Source organism: Jaculus jaculus, chromosome 4 (genome assembly GCF_020740685.1).
Source record: "Jaculus jaculus isolate mJacJac1 chromosome 4, mJacJac1.mat.Y.cur, whole genome shotgun sequence".
Lineage (NCBI taxonomy): Eukaryota > Metazoa > Chordata > Mammalia > Rodentia > Dipodidae > Jaculus > Jaculus jaculus.
The window spans coordinates 13,813,101-13,825,630 of NC_059105.1; the positions used below are offsets into that span (position 1 = coordinate 13,813,101).

The 12,530-nt window shown below is 51.6% G+C and overlaps 1 protein-coding gene across 3 annotated transcripts; it reads left to right on the forward strand.

Moving 5' to 3' along the window:
• The first annotated feature begins 701 nt into the window (after positions 1-701).
• Positions 702-9,272, forward strand: Cnppd1 (cyclin Pas1/PHO80 domain containing 1). 3 transcript variants are annotated; one of them, XM_045148191.1, is made up of 9 exons: positions 702-765; positions 2,581-2,668; positions 3,113-3,221; positions 4,282-4,363; positions 4,529-4,649; positions 4,730-4,858; positions 7,382-7,443; positions 7,712-7,829; positions 8,017-9,272. In XM_045148191.1, exons 2-9 carry the CDS (start codon positions 2,600-2,602, stop codon positions 8,560-8,562), a joined length of 1,236 nt encoding a protein of 411 aa, XP_045004126.1. In that variant the 5' UTR covers positions 702-765; positions 2,581-2,599; the 3' UTR covers positions 8,563-9,272. The 3 variants fall into 3 exon arrangements, with proteins under 3 accessions (XP_045004126.1, XP_004662974.2, XP_045004127.1); XM_004662917.2 differs by lacking the exon at positions 702-765 and adding an exon at positions 2,131-2,253; XM_045148192.1 differs by lacking the exon at positions 702-765 and adding an exon at positions 2,354-2,383.
• Positions 9,273-12,530: the final 3,258 nt, after the last annotated feature.

Consider the following 12,530-nt stretch of genomic DNA (forward strand, 5'->3'; position numbering starts at 1 on the left):
AGGGGGAAGGGTGGGGGTGATGGGTGGCTCCCGGCCCCGGGCCGCGGACAAGCCCGCAGGCTCGGGGCGCTCCCGCCCCCGGGCTCCGCCCCCTCCTCGGCGGCCGGCCGTTACCAGAAGAGGCCGTTGAGCGCGGCGGCCGTGACCAGGCTGTGCAGCGGTTTCTCCCACACCAGCAGCCGCTGCGCCGCCGCCAGCGCCGCCTCCCAGCCGCGGAGCCGCAGCCACAGCGCCGTGGCCAGGCGCCCCACCGCCTCGGCCGTGGCCGCCTCCTCCTCAGCCTCGCCGGTGGCCTCAGCCACGCCGAGGCTCAAGCCCAGGCCCAGGCCTATCCCGGAGGCCCCAGCCGCGCCGGCGTTAGCGCCGCCCGTCGCCATAGCCGCAGCCGCTGCCGCTGCCCGAGCCCGCGAGGAGCCAGGGCAGCGCGGCCGCCGCCGGGGGTGGGGGCGCGTCAGGCGGAACCGGGCGCAAGCCGTGAGCCCAACCCGCCGACGGGCGTCACGTGACGGCCGGGCGCCGAGCCCGTCACGTGACGCGGCCTAACCGCCCGGATGGGGCGGCCGGCGCGTGCGCACTGGCGGTGGCCGGGACTCCCCGTGCCCGCGTAGGTTGGCGGTTTCTGACTGCTGGGAGTCGTGAGCCCCCGGGGCGAGGGGCCGGGCGGTGCCGCCCGCTCTGTCCTCCCAGGGTGGACGGAGCGGCTCGGGGTGTCGGGCTGCGCGTGTGACCCGGACCCAAGGGCTTCCAGACGCCCCATGTCACCGGGTAGGACGTGCTCGGGCTCGGAGAGGGCGGAGGCGGTGGCGTAGCTCATCCTCGGACGCCCTGGTCCTCCCCTAACCTCAGCGGGCCCACACGCACCCGCGCGGGACGCGGCTGACATGAAAGCAGCCCCGATGGCCCTCTCGGACGAGTTGTTTCTTCCGTGAACTTCTTCCTCCGCCTCCACGCGCCTGGGCCCCTTCCTCCCACATCCTTCAGGGACGGGTGAATAAATAAATAAATGTAGTCCCGCCGGGCGTGGTGGCGCACGCCTTTCATCCCAGCACACGGGAGGCAGAGGTAGGAGGATGGCTGTGAGTTCGAGGCCACCCTGAGACTACATAGTGAATTCCAGGTCAGCCTGAGTTAGAGTGAGACCCTATCTCAAGGGGGGGGGGGGGGAAATGATGCTGAGAGACTGAGTAATTTTCCATTAGCCATATATATTTTTTTTTATAAGTGAGCAGGAGAGCCATAATCAATGCAAGCCATCTGACTAGAGCTTGAAGCCCACTCTCTGCTGTACTGCCTTCCAAACTTCAAGGCCAGTATGAACACCCACCGTGGGCCCAGAGGTGGGCTTGTGCAGTGGGAGCGTTCCCCAAAAGTAAAGCTGACATGCACACACACACACACACCTACCCATGCTTGTGCAAACACGTAGACCCATTAGTGCCGTGAGTTCGAGGCCACCCTGAGACTACATAGTGAATTCCAGGTCAGCCTGAGAGTGAGACCCTATCTCAAGGGGGGGGGGGGAAATGATGCTGAGAGACTAATTTTCCATTAGCCATATATATTTTTTTTATAAGTGAGCAGGAGAGCCATAATCAATGCAAGCCATCTGACTAGAGCTTGAAGCCCACTCTCTGCTGTACTGCCTTCCAAACTTCAAGGCCAGTATGAACACCCACCGTGGGCCCAGAGGTGGGCTTGTGCAGTGGGAGCGTTCCCCAAAAGTAAAGCTGACACGCACACACACACACACACCTACCCATGTTTGTGCAAACACGTAGACCCATTAGTACCGTGAGTTCGAGGCCACCCTGAGACTACATAGTGAATCCCAAGTCAGCCTGGGCTAGAGCGAGACTCCACCTCAAAGAACCAAAACATGAAATACAGCCTCGCTCGGGTGCTGTTGACTTTTGGGAGGGGACGTGTTTACATCGTTTTCTGAGCCCTCACATCCCTTGCGATCTTTATTAAGCCGCTGACGTAACCCTACAAAATACAGTGCGGTGCCCAATGAGTTTTGCCGTTTCAAACTCGGCGGGGCGTAGGCGCGACAGTTCCCCTCCCAACCTGGGGGGTGCACATCCTCCCACGGGCGACTGCCGTGCACCCATCCTTTCCGTCGCGCGTGTGCGCGGCTGCTGTGCACACACCTTCCCGGAGCCCCTGGCTCACGCCAGGTCACTGCGGGGCGGCGTGGTCCCCTAGGAGCTGTCCAGTCCAGTTCTCAGTCGGGGGAGGGCGGGGGAGACGTCGGTGAGCGCAGGAGATCGGGGTGCCGTGGGTGGCACGCCCGCGGCTTGTAAACGCGCGGCGGACGCGGCCCGGGGCGCGGCGTCCCCGGCAGCCGGACCTCCAGCGCTCACTCACTCACTCGCGGGGCCCGGTGAGCGCCGCGCCCCGGGGCGGGACAGGAAGAGGCGCCGGCCTGCCGGGGCTCCGCCTGCCGCTCGCGGCGCCGGGGAGGGGGCAGCGCGGGCCAGGGCGGTGGCCCTCGGGAGAGGCGGGCCGGTGGGGGGAGCGGCGGGCGCGGACGGCTCCAGCGACCCTTACAACTCCTTCCCTTCCCCGCCACCTTCGCAGGACGGCGGCTGACGACGCGATGGACCTGTCCGGGCTCCTCCTGGACGAAGAAGGCACCTTCTCGCTCACCGGCTTCCAGGACTTCACGGTAAGCGCGCAGGCGGCCTCCTCCCCGGCCTCCCGGCGCTGGGGCTCTCCTTGGATCCCCGGCGCTCCCCGCTGGGCCCGAGCGGACCTGGAGCTCTCCTACTTGCCATAGCCTGGACTAGGCGGACCCTGCCGGAGCAGTTGGTAATACGCGAGGCCCCGGCTGCTTGGGCCCTGAGGCAGAGCCGTAGGTTACAGGAAGGGAGAGAAGGGCTGGCTGGACTCCTCGCAGCCCGTCTCTCGGGAGCTCCCGGTTAAGGCCAGGTGGCTTCCTTGTCCCTCCCCAGGGACCAGGCTGCCGTTGGCATGCAATCTGGAGAACTTCGGGGGCCGGCTGGGGCATGCCCCCTGCTCCCTCCCCCCCAGCAAGATTGGCTTGCTGAGCCAGGATCTCTACCATACCCTTCCCTGCCCTTCACCCTCCACCACCCCTCCCTCGTTTCAGTTCCTCCCTGGACACCAGAAGCTGAGTGCCCGCATCCGAAGGAGACTGTACTATGGCTGGGACTGGGAGACCAACTGCAGCCTGGAGGAGCTCTCCAGCCCCGTGGCAGGTTAGGCTGTATGGTTGTGTGTGACTGGGCAGATGAGAAGCACGGGGACAGGGTTGTCAACAGTCACTCAAATACCTGAAGGTTTACCCTCTGAACTGTACTTTGTTTCCTCATAGCCAGCTCACTTGGTACTTAGTTCAGGAATGCGGGCTATTTCACGTTCTTTTAGCTATGTGAGCGACAAACCTCGCACAGAGGCTGGACGTGGTGGCTCGCGTCTTTAATCCCAGCACTTGGGAGGCAGAGGTAAGGAGGATCACCGAGAGTTCGAGGCCACCCTGAGAATACTTAGTGAATTCCGGGTCAACCTGAGCTAGAGTGAGACCCTACCTCACACAACAATAACAAAAAATGGAAAAAAAAAACCTACTAGTTTTATTTATATTTCCAAAGTAAACAAGGCATGTTTATTTCTCAGACTGACATCAGTAACATACAAATGTGGGCAAACCAGTAACTGGGGTGTAAACTTTTATGCTGTAAAGTGCTGAAATTGAAGCTTGGAATCGACTTTTTTCTTTGTCAGCTTAGGAAAATTTAGGTTTTGGTATTTTGAGACAGGTTCTTGCTGGTATCCCAGGTTGGCCTTGATTTTGCATGATCCTTCTACCTCTGCCTCCCCAGTGCTGGAATTATAGTCACGTACTGCCATGCCCTGCCACACTAAGAGAATTTGTTTTTGTTTTTGTTTGTTTGTTTGATTGTTTTCCAAGGTGGGGTCTCACTGTAGCCCAGGCTGACCTGGAATTCACTATGTATTCTCATGGTGGCCTTGAACTCTTGGTGATCCTCTTACCTCTGCCTCCCCAGTGCTGGGATTAAAGGCTGCACCACCACGCCTGGCAAGGAGAATTTGATTTCTAGTTTGCTACTATGGTTCTGTCCTAAGACTTTCAATACTATAGACCTAGACCTTCCCTAAAAGCAGTAGGGACTGGTGAATGAGTGAGAGAGAAAGAGAGAGGTGCGTGTGTGTGTGTGTGTGTGTGTGTGTGTGTGTGTGTTTGTGTGTGTGTGTGTGTTTGCGTGTTTGCTCACTCTGCCCTCCTCTCCCCGGCAGACATTGCTGTGGAACTGCTCCAGAAGGCAGCACCCAGCCCTATTCGCCGACTCCAGAAGAAATACGTAGCTCACGTATCCCGGTGAGCCTGGGATTGAGGGGAGCAGGGTTAGAGTGTTTGGGCCCTAGAGAAGAGAGAAATGGGGAATGTTTCTAAAGCAAGGTGGAAGGACAGGGATAAGCGTCTTGCGAGTTTCAAGAGCTGAGGGACCCTCGGGTTTAATTACTGATCCTTTCCACCTCCCAGGGAGGCATGTATCTCCCCGTGTGCTATGATGCTAGCTCTGGTGTACATTGAGCGGCTGCGGCACCGGAACCCAGACTACCTGCAGCACGTGTCATCCTCTGACTTATTTCTGATCTCTATGGTAAGGTTTCCCTTCCCCTTTATCTCCCTAGTGAGCCAGGCCCCGAATTGGTGCTGACCCCACTTCTGGTTCCTCTCTAGATGGTGGCTAGTAAGTACCTCTATGATGAAGGAGAAGAAGAGGAGGTCTTCAATGACGAATGGGGAGCTGCCGGGGGAATGGCTGTGCCTACTCTCAATACCTTGGAAAGGGGCTTCCTGAGTGCCATGGTAAGTAGCTTTTCTATTCTGTTTTTCTCTGCTCCCTTGTCCATCTTTGCTTTCCTTTTCCTTTGTTTTCTCTGAGCTGTCTGTGTGCCTTCAGCTCTCTCTCTACATGTTCTTTTTTGTTTGTTTGTTTGTTTTGTTTGAGGTTGGGTCTCACGCTAGCCCAAGCTGACCTTTTTTTTTGATTTCTTAAGGTAGAATCTTGGTATGTAACTCTGGCTGTCTTAGAAGTAACTCATTGTATTGACCAGGCAGGACTTGGACATTTTGTTTGGTTTTTTTTTCGAGGTAGGGTCTAACTCTGGCCCAGGCTGACCTGAAATTCACTATGTAGTCTCGAGGGTGGCCTCGAACTCATGGTGATCCTCCTACCTCTGTCTCTGGAGTGCTGGGATTAAAGATGTGCACCACCACGCCTGGCTTGAACTTTAAAATTTTTTTAAAAATTTTTATTAACATTTTCCATGATTATAAAATATATCCCATGGTAATTCCCTCCCTCCCCACCCTTAAATTTATTATTATTATTGTTATTATTATTATTTGTTTTTTTGAGGTAGAGTCTCACTCTAGCTCAGGCTGACCTAGAATTCATTATGTAGTCTAAGGCTGGCCTCGAACTCAATGGTGATCCTCCTACCTCTGCCTCCCAAGTGCTGGGATTAAAGGCGTGTGCCACTATGCCTGGCTGAACTTTTTCTTTTTTAAACAACATTTAAAAAAGAAATTTTTTCAAGCAGAGGCAGGCAGACACACACCCACACACAGAGAGAGAGAGAGAGAGAGAGAGAGAGAGAGAGAATGCACACACTAGGGCCTCTATCTGCTGCAAGCAAACTTTAGATGTATGTGCCACTTTGTGTGTCTGGCCTTATGTGGGTACTGCAGAAGTGAACCTGGGTTGTTAGGCTTTGCAGCCAATCTCCTTAACTGCTGAACCATCTCTTTAGCCCCTGGCCTTGACCTTTTGATGATTCTCCTGCCTCCTGAGTGCTGGAGTTACAGCTGTATATTATCATGTCCAGCTTTCCATGTCTTTTTTAGTCTTTAAAAAATTATCCATTTTGAGCTGGGCATGGTGGCACACGCCTTTAATCTCAGCAGGCAGAGGTAGGAGGATCGCTGTGACTTCAAGGCCATCATGAGACTACAGAGCGAATTCCATGTCAGCCTGAGCTAGAGTGAGACCTACCTTAAACCTCCCCCCCCCCCAAAATTATCCATTTTGAATTGCTTCTCAGGCTTTTGTCTAAGATCAAGTGTAAAAAATTATCCATTTTGAGAGAGAGAGGCAGATAGAGAGCAAATAGGTGTGCAAGGGCATCCATATGAACTCCAGATGCATGTGTCCCCTTGTGTATCTGTCTTACAATGGGTACTAGGGAATTGAACCTGGGTCTTTAGGCTTCACAGGCAAATGCCTTAACCACTAAGCCATCTCTCTAACCCCTTTTGGGGCCTTTTAAGTTTTTATTTATTTATTTGCAAATACAGACAGAGAGATAGACGGAGATAATGGTCACGCTAGAGCCTGTAGGCACTGCAAATGAACTCCAGATGCACGTGGCATTTTGTGCATTTAGCTATTTGTGGGTACTGAGGGATTGAGCCCAAGCTGTCAGGCTTTGCCTCTGAGCCATCTCTCCATTTAGGCTTTTTTTTTTTTTTTTTAAAGTATTTACCCTTCTTGTCCTTTTAGCGTTAATTTGTGGGCTCCTGGAGCAGTCAGGTCAGGAGTGGCACTTTTCCTCCTCTCCAGGTTCTACTCTGGACACATTCTGAGTCAGAACTTGTAGTGTCAGGCTGAGTTTTTGCTTCCAAACTATCTGCCGTGCACTGTGAGTTTCCTAGGGACACAGACCATTCTCAGGGTTATTTTCTCCCTATGCAGTTAATAGAGGGTATAATGTAAAACAAGATAGGCAATAATTACATGATGTAATATGCAAGAGCACTTGGGTCAGATAAGTGCCAGTTTTAATTGCACTCCTGTCAGGTCACTGTGGCTCATATCTGTTTTGTTGGTGCTCTTCCCTTTTTAAAATTTATTTAGAAGTTTTGTTTTATTTTGTTTTTCAAGGTAGGGTCTCACTCTAGCCCAGGCTGATCTGAAACACACCCTAGCCCCAGGCTGGCCTCAAACTCACAGTGATTCTCCAAATTCAGTCTCTTGAGTGCTAAGATTAAAGGCATGCACCACCTTGCTCTCTTTACTTAGATTTTTCTTTTTTTTCAAGAGAGGGTTTCCTCTAGCCCAGGCTGACCTGGAATTCACTCTGTAGTCTTAGGGTGGCATTTAACTCACTGTGATCCTCCTACCTTGACCTCCCAAGTGCTGGGACTAAAGGCATGTACCACACGCCCGGCTATTTAGATTTTTTTTTCTTCTATACTTAGATTTTTTTTAGACAGGGTTTCACACTATAGCCCAAGCTTGCATCCACAGCAGTCCTCCTGCCTCAGCCTCCCAAATGCTGGGATTTTAGGCATTAGCCACTGTCTGGTTTTCTTCCTCCTTACTCACAGGATTGGAGGCTTTACACTGACCCTCGGGAGATCTTTGAGGTGCTGAGCTGGCTGGAGAGCTGGTAAGTTCCAGAAATTGTGTTTGAGGGACTTAGGGTCCTAGGCTTTAGCTGTGGAAGCTGGAGATGAGAATCTATAACCAGGAGGAGGGAGGTATGAAAAAGAAATTGCTTAAGGTGGTAGTTCTCAATCCCATCTGCCTTCCTTGGTATCATCCTCAGTTCCTGGATTAGCAAGTATCCCAAGGGTCTGTGTGCTTAGCCATCTCCCCCGTGCTGGCTGCCCCCGGCCTGGCCGCAGGAGTTACTGACTCTCTCCCCTTCCCACCAGTGTGGCTGAGCAGCAGGGACGGCGACGAGGCTGGTACACCTACACAGACCTGTGTGTACTGCTGGAGCAGCCAGCGTGGCAGCTGGCCCTGAGCTCCCTCTGCCAGAGGCTGGTAAAGGTGAGGAGGGGTTAAGAAGGAGAGGAGCTAGTGAAGGTGTTATGTAGTAGGGTGTTGCAAAGCAATAGAAGATGGGGTTTGGGTGGCAGAGAGCTACAGAAAGCTTCAGCTTGAGAAACTGGGTTGTGGGGGTGGGTGTGTGAATGGTAGTTGGAAGCCTGTTGTTTTCCTCTCTTCTCTCCTGCAGCTGTCCTGCCTGTTAGCTGTGGCATATGTGAGCAGTGTGGCCCTGGCTGTGGCATCTTTAGCTGTAGTGCAGCAGTCCTTGGGGCTGTCCTGTAGCTCTCCTCCTGGATCCCGCAACTTTGGACTGCACTCCAAGGGCACATTGGAGCCCTCTCCACCTTCACCTGTGGCACAGCGCCTGCTCTCTCCCACTAACGTCTCCAGCTGCCTGGAAGAAGACGCCCGGCTCCGGTCACTCTGGGGCAGTCTTCTGGCCTCACTGACTCCCCCTCCACTTCCTCCTCCAGACCCTCCTGCCCCACCCACTCTTCTCCCTAACTGCCCCTTTTGCCAGAAACTCCAGAGAGACCCTCCAAACTGCCGTGCCTGCCACCACCCTAACCGTACTATGTACACCAGGTCTTACCACCCTTGGTACCATGGCCATAGCCTGGCCCCACCCTGGCCCTGGAGCCCAGTGACCCCTCCATTCCTCCGGTCCCAGCAGTGTTCCCTTTTCAGTGTCATAGAGCTGGCCCGCCTCAAGTCTTTCATCTTCCCAGGCTAGGCAGGGCCCTGGTGAGTGCAATGAGGGCTTGGGAGTCTTGAGAATCTGGAAGAGGAAAGCTTGATTTAGATCTTTGCTACCTCTCTGGGTCCTTGGCTAGTACCCTGTCCTCCTAGGTAGGAGCATAAGGGGTTGTGGGGCAGAAGAACAAGGTCAGTCACTCTTCTAGACCTCAGAGGCTGGCTGCTAAGTCAGATCACTGACGGAGCTATGGGGCAGCTTCAGCTCAGTGACCAGGGCATGTTACAGATGACAGAAGCACCTCTCTCTGCCTCCTGCCTTCCCCCCAACACACCCTGGTTTGTCCAGACTTGCCTTTGAGTTTCTTAGGATGGAAGGGTAAAGGTGGGAGATGGGGATATAGGGGTATGGGAGTGAGGTGAGGAAAGGAAGGAAACATTGGCACAGGTCTGTGTGATGTCCCTATAGCAGGAATACCAGGGACTGATGGTGCCAAGCTGTGAAGGAAGGCTGTGTAAGGAAGGAATGCCTGCCACCTTTATCCCTTGGATGTAGCCTTGACAGCCAAGGATTGCTGGGACCTTCAACCTTGACCTTTTGTCTTCCAACCTGAGTTCCCTGCTCCAAGACTTCCCTCTCTTCTGATTCCTCTCTAGGTGTTTTCTTCACAGGCCTCTCTGGCCGCTGCTTTGTATCTGGGTTTTTCAAGCTTTTGTAGAACTGAGGTTTCAATAAACAGTTTCCGTGCATGACCTGGCCTTTGTCTTCTGCAGCAGCTCTTGAGGACTTTTCCTTCCTGTGTCTGCCCTACAGGTCTCATGGTTCCTGATCCTGTCATCTTGTGATCATTTCCTTTGAGTCCTCTTTCAGAACTTCCCTATTAACCTGATGGTCATAGGTTCCCATTTCAAGCTTCCATGTATCTCTGCCCCCAGCACCCTGCAGCCCCTAAAGCTGCTGGACTTGGCCTGCCATAGTATACAAATGGTCACTGTCATCCTAGACCTTGTCTGTTGTATGTTCTGGGTGGACACCAGCCTCGTGGGTACTTGTGGAGTCAAACTGGATTCAGGGGCTGGAGACACAGCTCAGTGGTTAAAGGACAGTCTGATAGCCCGGGTTTGATGCCTCAGTACCCACATAAAGCTAGATACACAGTGGTGTATGAGATGAGTCTGTAGTTTGTTTGTTTACAGTGGTGGTGTGCACATTCTTTATTTTTTTATTTTTATTTTTTGGTTTTTAGAGGTAGGGTCTCACTCTAGTCCAGGCTGACCTGGAATTCACTATGTAGTCTCAGCGTGGCCCTAAATTCAAAGTGATCCTCCTACCTCTGCCTCATGAGTGCTGGGATTAAAGGCGTGTGCCACCTGACTCGTTCTATTGATTTTTATTTTTGTTTTATTTACTTATTTATTTGAGAGTGACAGACAGACAGAGAAAAAGGTAGAGAGAGAGAATGGGCACCTCTGGGCCTCCAGCCACTGCAAATGAACTCCAGATGCGTGTGCCCCCTTGTGCATCTGGCTTACATGGGTCCCGGGGAGTTGAGCCTTGAACCAGGGTCCTTAGGCTTCACAGGCAAGCGCTTAACTGCTAAGCCATCTCTCCAGCTCCTATTTTTTTTTTAATAATTATTTGAGACAGAGAAAGAAAGGCAGAGAATGAATGGGCATGCCAAGACCTTTAGCCACTGCAAACAAACTAGACACATGTGCCACCTGGTGCATTTGGCTTTATGTGGGTACTGGGGAATCTAACCTGAGTCCTTTGGGTTTTCTAGCAAGTGCCTCATCCACTAAACTCTCCTGTGCATGTGTATATATATGTATATATGTATATATATTTTTTCTTTCTTTCAAGGTAGGGTCTAACTCTAGCCCAGGCTGACCTGGAATTCAATATGTAGTCTCAGGGTGGCCTCAAATTCATGGTATGCCTCCTACCTCTGCCTCCCAAGTGCTGGGATTAAAGGTATGCACCACCACGCCTGGCTAAACCCGAATTGTTTTTATTGATACATATTTTTTTTGGTTTTTCGAGATAGGCTCTTGCATTTATTTGTAAGCAGAAAGATATAGAGAAGAGAGAGAATGGGCACACCAGGGCCTTCATCGGCTGCAAGTGAATTCCAGATGCGTGTGCCACCTGTGCTTCTGGCTTTACGTATGTACTGGGGAATTGAGCCCCAGTTGTTAGGCTTTGCAGGCAAGCACCTTAACTGCTGAGCCTTTTCTCCAGTGGGTCCCCCCTCCCGCCTTTTTCAGACAAGGTCTATGTAGGTATAGGCTGGTCTAGAACTCACACTTTTCCTGCCTCTGCCTCCTGAGTGTTGGAATTACAAGCCACCATGCCTGATCAAGTCAGTCTTTCTTTTTCTTTTTCTTTATTTGAGAGAGAGAGTGAGAAAGTGCATGGGTGTGCCAGGGCCTTCAGCCGCTGCACTTGAACTCCAGACATGCACCTCCTTGTGCAACTGGTTTATGTGGGTCCTGGGGAATTGAACTTGGGTTCTTTGGCTTTGCAGGCAAGTGCCTTAACTGCTAAGCCATGTCTCCAGATCCCCCCTTTTATTTCTGTTTGGTTTTTCAAGGTAGGGTCTCACTCTAGTCAACACTGACCTGGAATTCACTATATAGTCTTAGGGTGGCCTCGAACTTATGGTAATCCTCCTACCTCTATCTCCCAAGTGCTGGGATTAAAGGCGTGCACCACCACACTCAGCCCTTTTTTTTTTTAAATAAATAAATACATTTTAAAAAGATATCCAGAAAGTGAAATGAAAAGCCACATACTGGGAGAATGTACTGGTAATGTAGATTTCTAATAAATCAATAAAGTGAATGGTTCTGATTAAAAACTGAGCCAAAACTTTAAACACTTCACAGGGAAAGCCATCCAAAATGGAACCCCCATGGTGGTGCTTATGGTGAAAGCCAATAGAAAGTACAGGGGCCTTCCACATGTAGATATGAATGAAAGCAAGTTTGGTGATTTTTTTTTTTCTTTTGGTTTTTCGAGGTAGGGTCTCACTCTAGTTCAGGCTGACCTGGAATTCACTATATAGTCTCAGGGTGGCCTCAAACTCATGGCAATCCTCCTACCCCTGCCTCCCAAGTGCTGGGATTAAAGATGAGTGTCATCACACCTGGCTTCATTTATCTTTCTTAACAGGGAAAATTCATACCATTTTAGAAAACTGGTCAGATATTTTGTACAAAGTTTACTGTATTCCCATCCCATCACCAAGCAATCTGAATCCCAGACAACAATTCAAGAAATATCCGTACACAGTTGTTCATCAGAAAACATGTACCAATCATTGACCCAAGGCAGCCAAGCATTAGACATGTGCAACAATGTTTCTAGATAGTAAAATGCATCTCTGCTATATTTACATAATGGAACATTACACAACGATGAAAGGAAGACATATCTGCTATTCTCAATCCTGGAGGATGGATCACACACTTAGGCAAACCTAGATGTTTAAAAGGCTGAACATGAAGTTCCAGATTGGCCAGGCTCATCTGGAGCAGCAGGACCAGGGAAGAGCAGTGGCTACCCCTGGGGTACTGGTTAGGTAGAGCACAAAAGCCTGAGACTGGGAAATGCCTGACTCCTTGATTTGGTGGTGTTTGTATGGAGGTGTTCAGGCTGGATGAATTAGCCTTATGTCCATGCTGTTTTCCATGTGTTAGGTGTGCTTCCATGGCAAATTTTGTATCAGTTACCTTGTTCATTGCTGTAATCAAATACCTGACAAGAAGCATCATGAGGACAGAAAGATTCATTTTGGCTTCTGGTTTGAGAGCATATGGTCCATCATGGCGGGAATGTGTCCTGGGAGGGCACTACTTGTCTGTGGCAGTGGGAGGGTGAGGCTGCTTGCTCACATCTCAGTAGACTGGGAAGCAGGGGAAAAGGAAATCAATTTTGGTGCTCAACTTTTTTTTTTTTTTTTCTTTTTGGTTTTTTGAGGTAGGGTCTCACTCCAGCTCAGGCTG

Coding starts and splice junctions, on each gene's coding strand:
- Cnppd1 (XM_045148191.1), top strand. CDS start 2,600: ATGGACCTGTCCGGGCTCCTCCTGGACGAAGAAGGCACCTTCTCGCTC. Junction 4,364..4,528: donor TACGTAGCTCACGTATCCCG/GTGAGCCTGGGA, acceptor TCCACCTCCCAG/GGAGGCATGTATCTCCCCGT. Junction 7,444..7,711: donor CTGAGCTGGCTGGAGAGCTG/GTAAGTTCCAGA, acceptor CCTTCCCACCAG/TGTGGCTGAGCAGCAGGGAC.